Raw genomic sequence first — 13,281 nt, forward strand, 5'->3', positions numbered from 1 at the left:
AGAGGCTTACAGGAAAGCTGGGGAGGGACTTTTAAGGGTGTCAGGTAGTGATAAGCCTAGGGGGAATGGAGCAAAACCAGAAGTGTATAGATTCAGATTGGATGTTAGGAGGAAGTTCTTCACCATAAGGGTGGTGAGACACTAGAACACATTGTCCAGGGAGGTGGTGGAATGCCCATGCCTGGATGCTTTTAAGGCCAGGCTGGATGTGTCTCTGGGCAACATGGTCTAGTGTGAGGTGTCCCTGCCCATGGCAGGGGGTTGGAGCTAGATGATCCTTGAGGTCCCTTCCAGCCCGGACAATTCTGTGATTCTGTGAAAATGGTGCAGAAAAAATAGAAGTGTGGAATATTTTTGTTTTGTGTTGTGACAGTGTTAATGGCTTTTTTTTTGTTGTTGTTGTTCCAGGACTAAACGGCTCTACATTGCAGTACAGTTTGTGAAGGTGATTATCAACCATTCCACACGTTTTAAGTAATTTCCCGTGTGAAAATTACTATTGTTGATGGTTAAGTAACCATGAAATAGCAGCAAAGCTTCACAAGGTAGAAAATCATTTACATGCTGGTAAAAAGACACTGATTGGCATGGCATTGATCCAGGGCAGAATCTTGCATCAGCTGTAAATGCTCTTGACTCACAGGATTGCAGGATGGTGCCAGGCAACAAGAGTTCAAGGAAACCGGTTGGATGATTTAGTGAGTGCACCTGGCTAACATTTGTAGCAAGCATAGGCAGATCATTAGCTAATTTGCTTTAGGTTGTAAAAGGGATCGACAATGAGAAGTGGTGTTGAATGAGCAGGCTAATCAAGTCCTGGATTTTAATACTGTATGCTAGCACATCATGTGTTAACTAATCTTGAATGAGTAACCACCAATGAGTGACTATTTTCCAGCAGAGCTGTTTCTAAAGTGTTCTGCCTTTAGGTTTCATGCTGGCCAGGTTTCTTACAGGTAGGTTGTAAGAAGGGATTCTGCTTTTGTATAGTTTTGTTATGGTTTTAGTGTGCCTCCTCCCTTTCCCCTTCCACCTTCTCCCTCCCCTCTTACCAAGAGATAAGACAGGGAGGAAAAAAAAAAAGTCTGGGAGAGTTTTCTTAGTTAATTTACACTGAATATTTTACTCCTCCAGTGCAAAAGCATCAGATTGCATCAGTATACATTAGAAACAGAAAGAAAGGGAAAGGGAAGATACCATCCAGAGTCCCAAAAACAAGCAGCTGCGTGCTAGAGACCTGGAAAGCAAGAGAGAGCCCCAGAATCCCTGTCCAGGGTGGTTATGCCCTGCAGCCAGAACATCCTGAATTCATCATTTCCCATAGTGGGGAATATCAGCATGTTTCAAACCACTGTGAATGTGTAACACACAGGCAAGTTAGTGGTAAGTAGCCTGTTTCTTTGGTGATACCTGCACTTCATACTGAACTTGAGCTTCTGTTGTGCTTCCAATGTAGTGAAAAAGCTTCTTCAGCCCAAAGATTTCAAGTCTCTAGAAATTTGGAGCATGAGTAGTTCACAGAATCACAAAATGTCAGGGGCCCAGAACTGGACACAGTACCCCAGATATGGCCTCACCAGGGCAGAGTAGAGGGGGAGGAGAACCTCTCTCAACCTACAACCTTTTTGATACACCCTCCTGGCCATAACAGCACATTGCTGGCTTGTGGTCAACCTCCCATCCACTAGGAGTCCCAGATCCTTTTCCCCTTCACTGCCTTCCAACAGGTCAGTCCACTTAGTTCTACTGTCTCAGTCAGCAACTTGGAAAGGTGACTCACAAGTGGGTGTCAAGGGCCAGCACCACACTGGTAGTCTGTCTGGCTCCCTTCGCAGCACTGGCATTGCCCACACTCCTTGCTAGGGCCCAGAATGACCTTGTTTGAGGTCCTGTGCTGTTGCTCTTTGCCTTACACTTTATTGGAGATTTCTTTTCCTGTTCCCCAGAAAGGGATAGCTTCATTTGCAGCTGAGGTGGAGGTAGTATGATGGAGTCCCACTAAAGTCACAGCAGCTGTAGCATGTGCCTTGTAGGATCCCAAAGGTAGCAAAGCCTAGTGTGTATTATTGTTGTTGTTAATGTTAATATCATCATCATCCTTGTCACTGTTGTAGTAGTTATTAATCATCTTAATGTTATTTAATTAAATAATTTTAATTTATTTAATTAAATGTTAATAATAACAACAATAATGTCTTCTTTTCCAACCTGGTTGATTCTAGGATTCTATATAAAATAAAAAGTTGACAAGCCATTTTGGGCATGAAGTTTTAGTTTTTCATTGTACTACATAGAGTGATCATAGAATCATAGAATTTTCAGGGCTGGAAAGCACCTCAAGGATCACCTAGCTCCAGCCCCCCTGCCATGGGCAGGGACACCTCACACTAGATCAGGCTGCTCAGAGCCCCATGCAGCCTGGCCTTAGAAAGTTCCAGGGATGGAGCTTCCACCAGCTGCCTGGGCAACCCATTCCAGTGTCTCACCACCCTCATGGTGAAGCACTTCTTCCTAACATCCAATCTGAAATGATGCACATGACCAGTACAAGAGCATGGGCAGCATTTTGTCCTATACATTCCCTTGTTCATATTTTCAGGCATTCCCATTCCAGTTTCTAACAATCTACTGCAATGCATAATTAAAACTATAAAGCACCCACTAGTGGCTTCTGTGGGTTTGGGCTCAGAAACCCCAAATCTAACTTGGAAGAAAATGTGTTGAGTTTCTAAAAAGAGGCTCTTTTCACACAGTGGCAGAAGATGAGAGAAATTTCAGCCTGAAGAATAAATGCTTCAAGAATCAGGAATAAGAACACAAAAGTAATGGAGCTAAACAGGAAATACTGAAATGTCTTAAGCTCCTCTGAGCTGAACAGGTCACTCCTCGGTCTGCTCTGAACAGCACAGCCCCAGCTCCCTTAGTCTCTCCTCATAAGAGAAATGTTCCATTGCCTTAATCATCTTTGTGGCTCCGCACTGGACTCTCTCAAGCATTTCCCTGATGTTCTTTCTGAACTGAGGGGCCCAGAACTGGACACAATATTCCAAATGAGTCCTCACCAGGGCAGAACAGAGAGGGAGGAGAACCTCTCTCAACCTTCTAATCACAGCTTTTCTAATACACCCCAGAATGGCACTGGCCTTCTTGGCCACCAGAAATCAGGAGCTCAACATGCATAACATTACTTGAGAAGACAAACGCTGTAAGTCCCTTTCTCCTTCCTCCCACAGCTTTCTATGGTATGCTGACATCATATGGTATGGATATATCCCTTTGGTCAGTTGGGGTCAGCTGTCCCCACTGTGTCTCCTCCCATTTTCTTGTACACCCCAAGCCTTCTCTCTGATGGCATGGTGTGAGAAGCAGAAAAGGCCCTGATTTTGTGTAAGCTCTGCTTGGCAATAACGAAAACACCTTGTATTATCCACGCTGTTCTCAGCACACATCCAAAACATAGCCCCGTGCTAGCTACTGTGGAGAAAATTAGCTCTATCTGAGCAAAACCAGCACAGTGCTAAAAGGAACTTTAGGAAGATTTCAAAGATAGGGGTTTATGGCCCCTGGAAACTACGTAACAGCTGGAGCATCATGTTGCAATGCAGTCAGGGCCCCCACACTAACTACGGGAGAGAAACCTGGCAGCTCTTTCTGTCCCAAGTGCTCCCTGGCTCTGAGAATTGCTCTTCTGAGCAGAAGTCACACAGTATCACAGTATTATTAGGATTGGAAGAGACCTCACAGATCATCAAGTCCAACCCTTTACCACAGGGCTCAAGGCTAGACCATGGCACCAAGTGCCACGTCCAACCTTGCCTTGAACAGCTCCAGGGACGGCGACTCCACCACCTCCCCAGGCAGCCCATTCCAGTGTCCAATGACTCTCTCAGTGAAGAACTTTCTCCCCACCTCGAGCCTAATCTCCCCTGGCACAGCCTGAGGCTGTGTAAAGGGTGGGGACTTTTTATACCCTTTCATCTTTTGCATTTACATTTATTTAGTTGCAAACATAGAGTAATTTCTAAATAATCTTTTATTTTGTTTTCCTGGTCAAGGGCCTAAATCTGAATTCCTAAGTGAAAGAATAACTTCCTTATTTACTCAAGTCAGAGGCCAGCTCCCAGTTTATTGCACACAGCATGTGAGCACGAGGAGGCAGAGAAGATGGTGTAATGGCATGGTCTGGTCTGCTCCTGTGAATTGGTGCTGCTGAGAGGCACTGCTCTGTCCTGCCCACTGTGAAACTGAGAACATTGCCAGCTGCAGCCACTCTTGAGCCAGACAAGGTGATTGCTGATGAGTTGTTGGTGTTGGCAAGGAGTCTGTTTTGGGGGTGCAAGAGGCCACTTTGCACTGTCCCAAATTGGGTCACAGGTACTGACACCGTGCATGGTGTGGAGTGTTTTACGAGAGCTTTTAATGCACATCTTCTGCTTTTTTTCCCCCTGGCAGCAGTCCCACCTATCAGCTTCTGCCATCAGCCATAGCAAAGTCCTGGGGCGAGATCTTGAACTGTGCCTGCAGATCTGCTGCCTGGGAGCAGAGATGGGATGGGTGATGGGGTGGGCTTTCTGCAGTGCTGAGGGCAGAAGGCTGGTTGCACCAGGGCAGATCAGAGAGCTAAGTGGGAGGCCGTTTGAGGCATGGCTGAGGCCAAAATGTTCTCTAACAGCGTAAGGCAGTATCTAGAGGTGAGAAGGCGGCAGTAACTATAAGAGCAAATGCATGGCAAAGGACGGCGCTAGGGAAGAGGGCTGGGAAGGGAATGTGAAGAGGGTGGGAGGCAGGTGGATAGATGCCCCTCAAAGCGAGGCTCGACGTGGCTCTGGGCAGCCTCGGCTAGTTGAGGATGTCCCTGCTGACTGCAGCGGGGGTTGCGCTGCATGACCTTTGGAGGTCCCTTCCAGCCAGAACCGTTCTAAGACTGTAGGACTCTATGAGCGGGAAGGCAGTCTCCGGCGGCGGGAGGAGGAACATGGGTATGGTGACTAACTTCTTGTAAAAGGGGGTGGAGAAAGGAAAGGGAGGGACGAGGGGGGGGGAGGTGGAAAAAAAAAGGTCTGTCTGCATGTGCAGTCTGAGGAAATGCTGTGGGAACTGCAGCCCGGCGCAGGGCGTTTCTTTTTTTTTTCGCGTTGTGTTTGGTTTTGTTTTTGGTTTTTTTTCCCCCTGTGATCTCCTCTCTTCTCCCCTCGTGTAGCTGAGAGGAAGGAAAAGAAGAAAGAGAAGTAGCTAGGTCAAATGTGCCTCGCTGTGCCGCCGGGGTGCAGGGGCTTGGCTGGAAGGATCTAGTTTCCCTTCGGTGGCAGGAAAAGGAGCCACGGGAGAAGGCAGAGCCGGACGCCAGCCATGCTCGTCCCGTCAGGCTGCTGGCTCCTTTTCCTTTGCCTCGCTGCGGCTGGCAAACAGGTAAGGCTGCGCTGCCAGGGCTGAGCCGGAGCAGGGGAAGGAGGGTGTCACATCTAGCCCCGCAGGTTGGCTTCTTCGACCGTCGCTCGGAGGAGGCGATGAAGTCGGGGCCGCGATAACAGCGCTCCAGAGCGGGGCTGAGCAGAACGGCTTCGCCTGTCTTCTTTTCTCTCTGTTTAGGTTTTGGTTTTGTTTTTTTTCTCTCCTGCAACTCGTCCTCTCTCACAAAGGTCTCTCGATTCTTTAAAATCAAAATAGTTCCGAGAGGAGCCAGAGAATCTGCAGAGAAAACAGCCTGCTGCTGCCCAAGGCAGGGTGTGAGAAACCAGAAAATATTTACAGTGAGGTTGCTGAGGGATATAATTTGCATGTAGAATGAAAATACGGCAGACTCCACCCTGCTGAACAGATTCATTCAGGGAAACGTGGGCACACTTGTCCCTCAGGTGCAGGATGAGCGCCGGCGACCCGCGCAGCTCGGCTGCGGAGTTCAGCTTCTCCCGAAGGGCTCTGCCTCCCCTCGCCACCCGGAATGTAGGTGACACCTGGCAGCCCCAGGAGCTGGGATGGCTCCACAGGTGGAAAGCTGAGGCCCAGCCCAACTACCTGACTTGCAGGGAGCTTCGCGTGTTGCTCATGTCAGAGCTGGAGACCAAACCCCAATCCCGCAGCCCTTTCAGGGTAAAGTTCTGAGCTAGGTTTGGCTTCGTGGTTGTTTACAAACAGAGCATACTGTTTCGGCAGCTTCATGCAATGCCAGGTGGCTAATGGTCAGCATGTTTTATGGCTGAGACTGTTGGTGGTGTTCCCCTGCTTTCAGAAAGACCATTTTCTGCAGTCAGCTCTTGCTGAGGCATCCATGAGCGACACCCGTGGGGTTTCTTGCAGTGGTTTAAATTTTCTCAGCCTTGCTTTGCTTTTTCTAATTGCACAGCTTAAAAATTCTTTCCTTTCGGGTTATTTAAACCCTCACAGACTTGCAGGCCGTTTCCAAGTCGCACGCTACAGGCACTTAATTTCCTTCATGGATGCTTGGCAGCCTTGCTCCTGTTTGTATTTCTTTCATTCGAACTCCTACTATTTCTCTGTCTCTTGTTATTCTTCACTACTTGTGTCGTTTTAAGCACTTCCCTCAACGCAGTGTTGTGACTTGGCCATGGCTGGGTTCCCTGAGAGCAAGGTGCAGCTTCAAGAAAAAAAATGACAACCCAAAACAAAAAACCCTCTGCTGTCTACAGCTTACAATTTAATGTCTGACCGCATAGTCCTGACAGCCTTTCCTCTGAATCTCTGATCCTAAATATGTTGCCTAAAACCACACGAACCTCCCCCCCTCCCCGTAAAACACATGTTTCATTCTGTCCAGTCTTGCTTCTTAAGCTTCCCTTAAATCGCTGCTTTCCGTAGTGATTTTTACATCACAGCTTTCAGGTGCTTTGTCCCATTCATCAGTGTCCTGTGTATCTCTCTGGGTTTTTTTCTGTCCTGATGTTCAGGAATGTGGTCAAGTACAGCCTGATAAGGAGACCTCAGTGTCCTTTGTACCTTTGCTTCAGCTTGCTAGCCATTACAGATTTTCCTCCTTCTGGAGCCGTTTGGGGCAGCTGTTACTCTTGGAATCTCCTCATTGCTTGGAACCTGCTCAACTCTTGAACAAACCTTGGAAATGCAAGTTTCTATAGCTCCCAGCGTTTCGCCCACCCTGTTGTAGAGATACTCCTCATTATTTCTCACCTCTGAAATCAGAGCCTTTCAGAGGACACAAAAACGGGGAACTTGTACTTATTTGATGTTAAAATCTTTCCACTTCATTCAACACGTGCTCAATTCTGAGTCTCTTAAGTGCTTGCACATGCTGCAACTTTCCATAGTCAATGCTTTGTGCAAGTAGCAGTATGAAGAGTGGGGGGCTCTAGGAAAGTTGTCATGTCAGTTTACATAGACTAAGCCACACTTTGTCAGAAACCTTGTTAATCTAAATCCTGTCTGCAACAGTAAGCAGAAGCTGCAAGTCATGAATGTGAAAGCAAGCATGGAGAGATGCTGCTCCTAGACAGCCTTTCAGGTTCTCCTTTGCCTGGCTGATTTGAACAATAGTTTCTTAAAGGGCTGTATTTTCTGATGGAACAAATTGTGAGAATGAACATAGCAGGGCTGAAGTTTGTCTGTGGCACTTGTGTTAGAGTGGGTAATATGGTGGAGCAGTGGTAAGGCAGTGGTATTTGCTGCAAAGAATGAGAAACAGTTGGAAATGCAATTTAATGAGCACTTGTAATTCTGCTGAGAGTAGGCATGGTCATCATCATCATTTTCACCAGCGAGGAAACAGGAACAGAAAATTCGTGACTTGCTCTAGGTCACATACCAAGTATGGAGCAGAACTTCTGGGAGCAGAGCCCAGCCCTCCTTGTCTTGTGTTTCAGCCACAGGGTGACCTTTCACAGAATCACAGCACTTTAGAGGTGGGAAGGGACCTCCAGAGGTCATCAAGTCCAACCTCCCTGCCAAGGCAGGATCCCCTAGGGTAGTTCTCACAGGAACGCATCCAGGTGGGTTTTGAAAGTCTCCAGAGAAGGAGACTCCACAACCTTTCTGGGCAGCCTGTTCCAGTTCTTTGTCACCCTCGCTGTAAAGTTTCTCCTCATGCTGAGGTGAAAAATTCTCTGTTCCAGTTTGTAGCCATTGCTCCTTGGCGTTTTGCTGCTGACCAGCAAAAAGAGATTGGCCCCATCCACTTGACACCCACTCCTCAGATATTTTTATATATTTCCAAGGTATTCATTTTGGGTGCCTGCCAGAAGATGGAGTGTTTTGCTTCCTGAGATGTGATGTGCTCAGCTTCTTTGTACAGAGTAGTTAGATCTGGTTCTGTGCTTAACTCTGGCAGAGAGCACAACTGCTTCTATCAGATGGGAGTTAAGGCCTGGGAGAACGTGTTTGCAAATATGCTGTAAACCAGTTGCTTGGTTTGATGCAAAAGACTCTGGGATGTGTTCTTGCACTACTCTGTAATATTTACTTTATAAGGAAATCTTGCTCTCTGCAAACCTCAGGAGTTCTATGCAATACAGAAAAAGGTTGCCCAAAGATCTTAGTGTCATTATGATAAAGGGAAAAGAAGAGCATAAAGATGCCCATGCTGTGTTATTTCATGGGCTTTCCTGATCCAGCATTCCTGCTGTGATCAAGGCCCAAGGAATCACACAGCAGAACAAAACTTCTATAATATCTATTTTTTGGCCATTGGAATGGGCTGCCCAGGGAGGTGGTGGAGTCACCATCCCTGGAATTGTTTAAAGAAGACTGGATGAGGCAGTTAGTACTATGGTTTAGTCATTTAGAAGATGTTAAGTGATAGGCTGGCCTCAGTGATCTCAAAGGTCTTTTCCAACCTTGTTAACTCTGTGATTCTCTAATCTAAACTCCTGGATTTATTCCTTTGTTACCAGTGTGGACTTCAGAGTGACTCTATTTCAATTAGTTCATTTGACAAATGTCTTCACAGGAATGGTTCTCCTGTGAGTACTGGCAAGTTGTTCATTGCTTTGCTCTTTCCCCCACAACATGTGAAAATCTTCCATCATCCCTTATAAAGCACATATAATGCATTTAAAACTGAATCAATCCACAATTTAAAAAGCCTCTACCACTTCTCTTTTCCTGTCAAGCATTATCTCCCTGATGTAATTTCTTCTTTCCCACAAATGGGACCAAAACAAGTCTGCACCACATTTCACAAGCCTGTAGAATTCAAAGCTTCATAGCCATCTCAAGGGTACTGATTGGCATCATTTATGGCACAGGGCTTCTTCATACTGTGCCAGAAGGAAAAAGAACAGAAAGGCAGGTCAGGCAGAGGGATTAACTGTGGTCCTCAGGATATGTTTCTATTACCTGTTCCTGGCATCCCAAGCACCTTCAAGATCAGAAAAGTGGGATGTAATTTTATCACTCATCAGGAACTGATGCAGATGGTAAAATGGATGCATCATAGAATCATACAACTGTCAGGGCTGGAAGGGACCTCAAGGATCATGTAGTTTCAAGTCCCCTGACATGGACAAGGACACCTCACACTACATCAGGCTGATCAGAGCCACATCCAGCCTGGGCTTAAAAACATCCAGGAATGGGGCTTCCACCAGCTCCCTGGGCAACCTGTTCCAGTGTCTCACCACTCTCATGGTGAAGAACTTCCTCCCAACATCCAATCTAAATCTACCCACTTCTAGTTTTGCTCTATTCCCCCTAGGCCTATCACTTCACTACCTGACAGCCTAAAAAGTCCCTCCCCATCTTTCCTGTAGGCCTCCTTTGGATACTGGAAGGCCACAGTAAGGTCTCCTGGAGCCTTCTCTTTTCCACACTGAACAATCCCAACTCTTCTTAGTCTGTCCTCACAGGAGAGGAACTCATCTTCATGGCCCTTTTCTGAACACGTTCCAGCATGTCCAGATTTTTCTTGTAATAGGTGCTCTAGAACTGGATGCAGTATTCCAGGTGGGGTCTCACCAGAGTGGAGTTGAGGAAAATCGCCTTCCTCGACCTGCTGGCCACACTTCTGATGCAGCCCAGGATCTGGTTTGCTTTCTAGGTTGCAAGTGCACACTGCTGGCTCATGCTGAGCTTCTCATCCACTACCACCCCCCAAGTCCCTCTCCTCAGGGCGTCTCTCCAGCCAGTTGCTGCCCAGCCTATATCAGTATGTATGCATGCATAGCTACACCACAGAAAGGCACAAGAACCTTCAAGAAGTGCTCTCTGGTATTTATACCTTAATGCTATTTAGAGGAATCGTATCTGAGTCACTTCACTTTCTCCATCTGTCCCTTGGAATTCAAATGGTGAAAGACCCTGCTGTACCGAGTACATGCACAGATGCAACAAACCCCCCTGTTGCAAGGCTGTCCTTTCTCCTGCTTCTCCCTGCCAACTTCCTCTGTAGGACCGGGTCTGTATGGAGGTGTTCATGGTGACCAGAGCCAGCAGGGCTCCTACCACCACATGCTGTGGCCACAGCATCCATCCTGTACCCAGTCCTACAAGGGGATGCTGAGGTGCTCTGCAGCATGAAGAGTTCTGGGCATTCGGAGGAACTGGTTGCTTCAGATGTTGGATTAGCTTGGTGGGGGCAGGTATTAGGGAGAGGAGGGGAATACAGAGACGGCTGCTGCATCATATCCTGATCTGCAACCATGCTTCTTGCACAGGCTCTTTGTGTCAGTGGACACTCAGACCTAACAGGCACTGGCTTCTGCTGCAGCTGCTCACCCTCTGGTTTAAGTGTGCATTGGCATTGCCTGCATACAGAAGCAGCTGCTCTGAGGATGGTTTGTAATTACCGGTGGAAAGCGCAATGGCAAATATTTGTGGGTTACAAATGCTTTATGAAAATGAAGGTTGCACTGTGGACTTGGTTCTGCCTCGAGCCTGCAGGAACTTGCCCCATTTTATGACTAACTCTTCTTTGAAAATGGTCCAAAGTTCACAACGTAGAAGAAATGCTGTCGTAGGACCTCCACAAGCAGCTACGGCTGAAAGTCACAAAGTGAGCTGCAGGAGGGATGCCTGCTCTGCAGGCTCCTCTGGCATCCACGGCAGTCTGCTGCTGTTTATGCTCAAGGGCAGCAGGGTTTGGTGGCCTTCAGGCAATGCGATTTTCCTGCTAATCCTTTGCCTGGCACCTCAGCGTGCAGTCATATTTGTGACATAGTGTGAGAGCCCAGGGACTCTCCTCTCAAAACAATGTGGTGGGGCAAGGTTCCTAGCTCCCAATTGCTCTCTTGTCCGGAACGAGATGTGGCATTACCTGGTCTGAGTAGATGGAGTGATGGTTTTGATTTGTCTTAATAGCTCTATAGTCCCTTACAAAGGGCTTACCATACCAGAGGAGTGATACTGACTTAGGCCTAGTGCTCCAGGACATCCTGGGGTTTGTCCCATACCTATGCAGCCACCTTGGTTGCTCTTCACAGTGCTTCCCATGGTTACCTGTTTTGTTTGCCTTTTCAAGGCGTGAGTTCTTTGGACCAAGGGTTTGTTTTTCTTTGGTGTTTGTACAGCACGAAGGATGTCGTGTCTGCAAACAAAGAGCCATTAATCCCTACAAGATAGAAGCCTGTCTGTTTCCCACCTAAGTTACAGAGATCTACCCTTGCAGGCCCAGGATGGGACTTGATACATCCCTACTGCCAGCTGCTATCACATAAGATTGAGCATCCATCCCTCACCTCGATTTTCTGGGTCCTTTTCTGCCCATCACCCCACCAGCATCCCCACAACAGAGGCACAACTCTGCCTCCCTGCACCACTCAGCCAGGTGTGTTTATAGTGGATCCCAGCCTTTTCCCTGTGATATCTCCAAAGGACAGGCTGGAGCAGAGAGTGCAGCAGAGGATGGAGGCACAGTGGGCAGACAGAGAGCTGAGATTCAGAGCCACCTCTTAGCTCAGCAAAACCCACTCACTGGCTGCTCCTCTCTTAAATCTAGATAAAAGAGACCAGGAAAGGCTGTGTTTGGTAAAAGAGCCAAGCTGACTGGTTTAATCCACCCTGCAAGAGCGAATTAGCCAAGGAGGGGGAAAGAAAATTAGGTCATTCACCCTCACCACTTTGTGGCAACTCCAAAAGGAAAAAAAAAGTATATAGGATCTGTTCAAGAATGACAAAGAACAACATTTGTGACTGCAGATGGGTGCAGAACATATTTAGTCAGTGGTCAAAGTGGAGGGAAAAGAAAAGAAAACTTGTATGGAAAAAAAATACCGTGAGGTTTTGTTAGGCAACCTATTAATCTAGAATAGAGATAGGGGAAAATGTGCTACTAAGTTCATATGAAGTCCTAAAATTCGCTTATTTAGCACTCAGGAGAGTCTATTTTGAGCATGTTGTTTTGCCACAGCAAATACTTCTGCCTTATGAGCATTGTGTTCTTCAGTAACTTCTTATTGTTCAGTAAGCAAGGATGAGAATAGTCCTTCCATTTGCTCTCACAAGAAAAAATACAGTGCTCTGTGATGCCACATGTAGTGAAGCAGACTGCTCTGCAGAAACCAGCCAAAGTCTGTTCACATGAGGAGGAACTTGACTGGCCCACAGTACCCGACAGAATTCCTTGTGGTGACACCAAAGATTAAACAAACTGATTCTCCACCCAGCCCTGATCTCTTTAATAGTGGCAGCAGTTCCTCCCTGATGGAGAAGGTACAGATCCCATCATGCAATTTTAACTATAACTCGCTGCAAGGCAGAATGGTTTGTGAGTGTTAGATGCATCCTCTCTATACCACTACCGTTCCGAAGGAAGGGCTACAGCCCTACCACTACCCTTCCTTATTTCTGCCTGCAGAGTATTCAGCATTTGTTCCAAGTGCAATGCCAAAATCCAGGAGAAGGAAGCTAAAACACAAGTGGTGAAGCAGACTACAGGCTTACTCAACCATTTCAGCAATCTGCCCTTGTGGCCAAGAGAGTCAATGGCATCCAGGGGTGCATCAAGGAAAGTGTGTCCGGCAGGTCTAGGGCGGTTCTTCTCCCCCTCTACTTTGCCCTAGTGAGACCACACCTGGAGTACTGTGTCAAATTTTGGGCTCACCAGTTCAGAAGAAACAGGGACCTGCTGGAGAGAGTCCAGTAGAGAGCCACAGTGATGACTGGGGGACTTGAGCATCTCCCTTATGAAGAGAGACTGAGAAACCTGGGGTTGTTTGGTCTGGAGAGGAGAAGACTGAGAGGGGATCTGATCAATATCTGAGGAGTGGGTGTCGAGTAGATGGGGCCAATCTCTTTTTGGTGGTGTGTAGCAATAAGCCAAGTAGCAATGGCTACAAACTGGAACATAGAAGGTTTCACCTTAACATGAGGAGAAACTTC

At 47.2% G+C, this 13,281-nt stretch overlaps 1 protein-coding gene across 1 annotated transcript in view; it reads left to right on the plus strand.

The window, feature by feature from the left end:
• Positions 1-5,034: 5,034 nt before the first annotated feature.
• Positions 5,035-13,281, plus strand: part of TNFRSF11A (TNF receptor superfamily member 11a) — a 36,356-nt gene continuing 28,109 nt past the window's right edge. Inside the window, exon 1 of the mRNA XM_064160846.1 lies at positions 5,035-5,409. Within this exon, the coding sequence (XP_064016916.1) occupies positions 5,350-5,409 (60 nt within the window). The 5' untranslated portion in view covers positions 5,035-5,349. The remainder of the gene's footprint in view (positions 5,410-13,281) is intronic.

Source organism: Pogoniulus pusillus, chromosome 21 (genome assembly GCF_015220805.1).
Source record: "Pogoniulus pusillus isolate bPogPus1 chromosome 21, bPogPus1.pri, whole genome shotgun sequence".
Taxonomy (NCBI): domain Eukaryota; kingdom Metazoa; phylum Chordata; class Aves; order Piciformes; family Lybiidae; genus Pogoniulus; species Pogoniulus pusillus.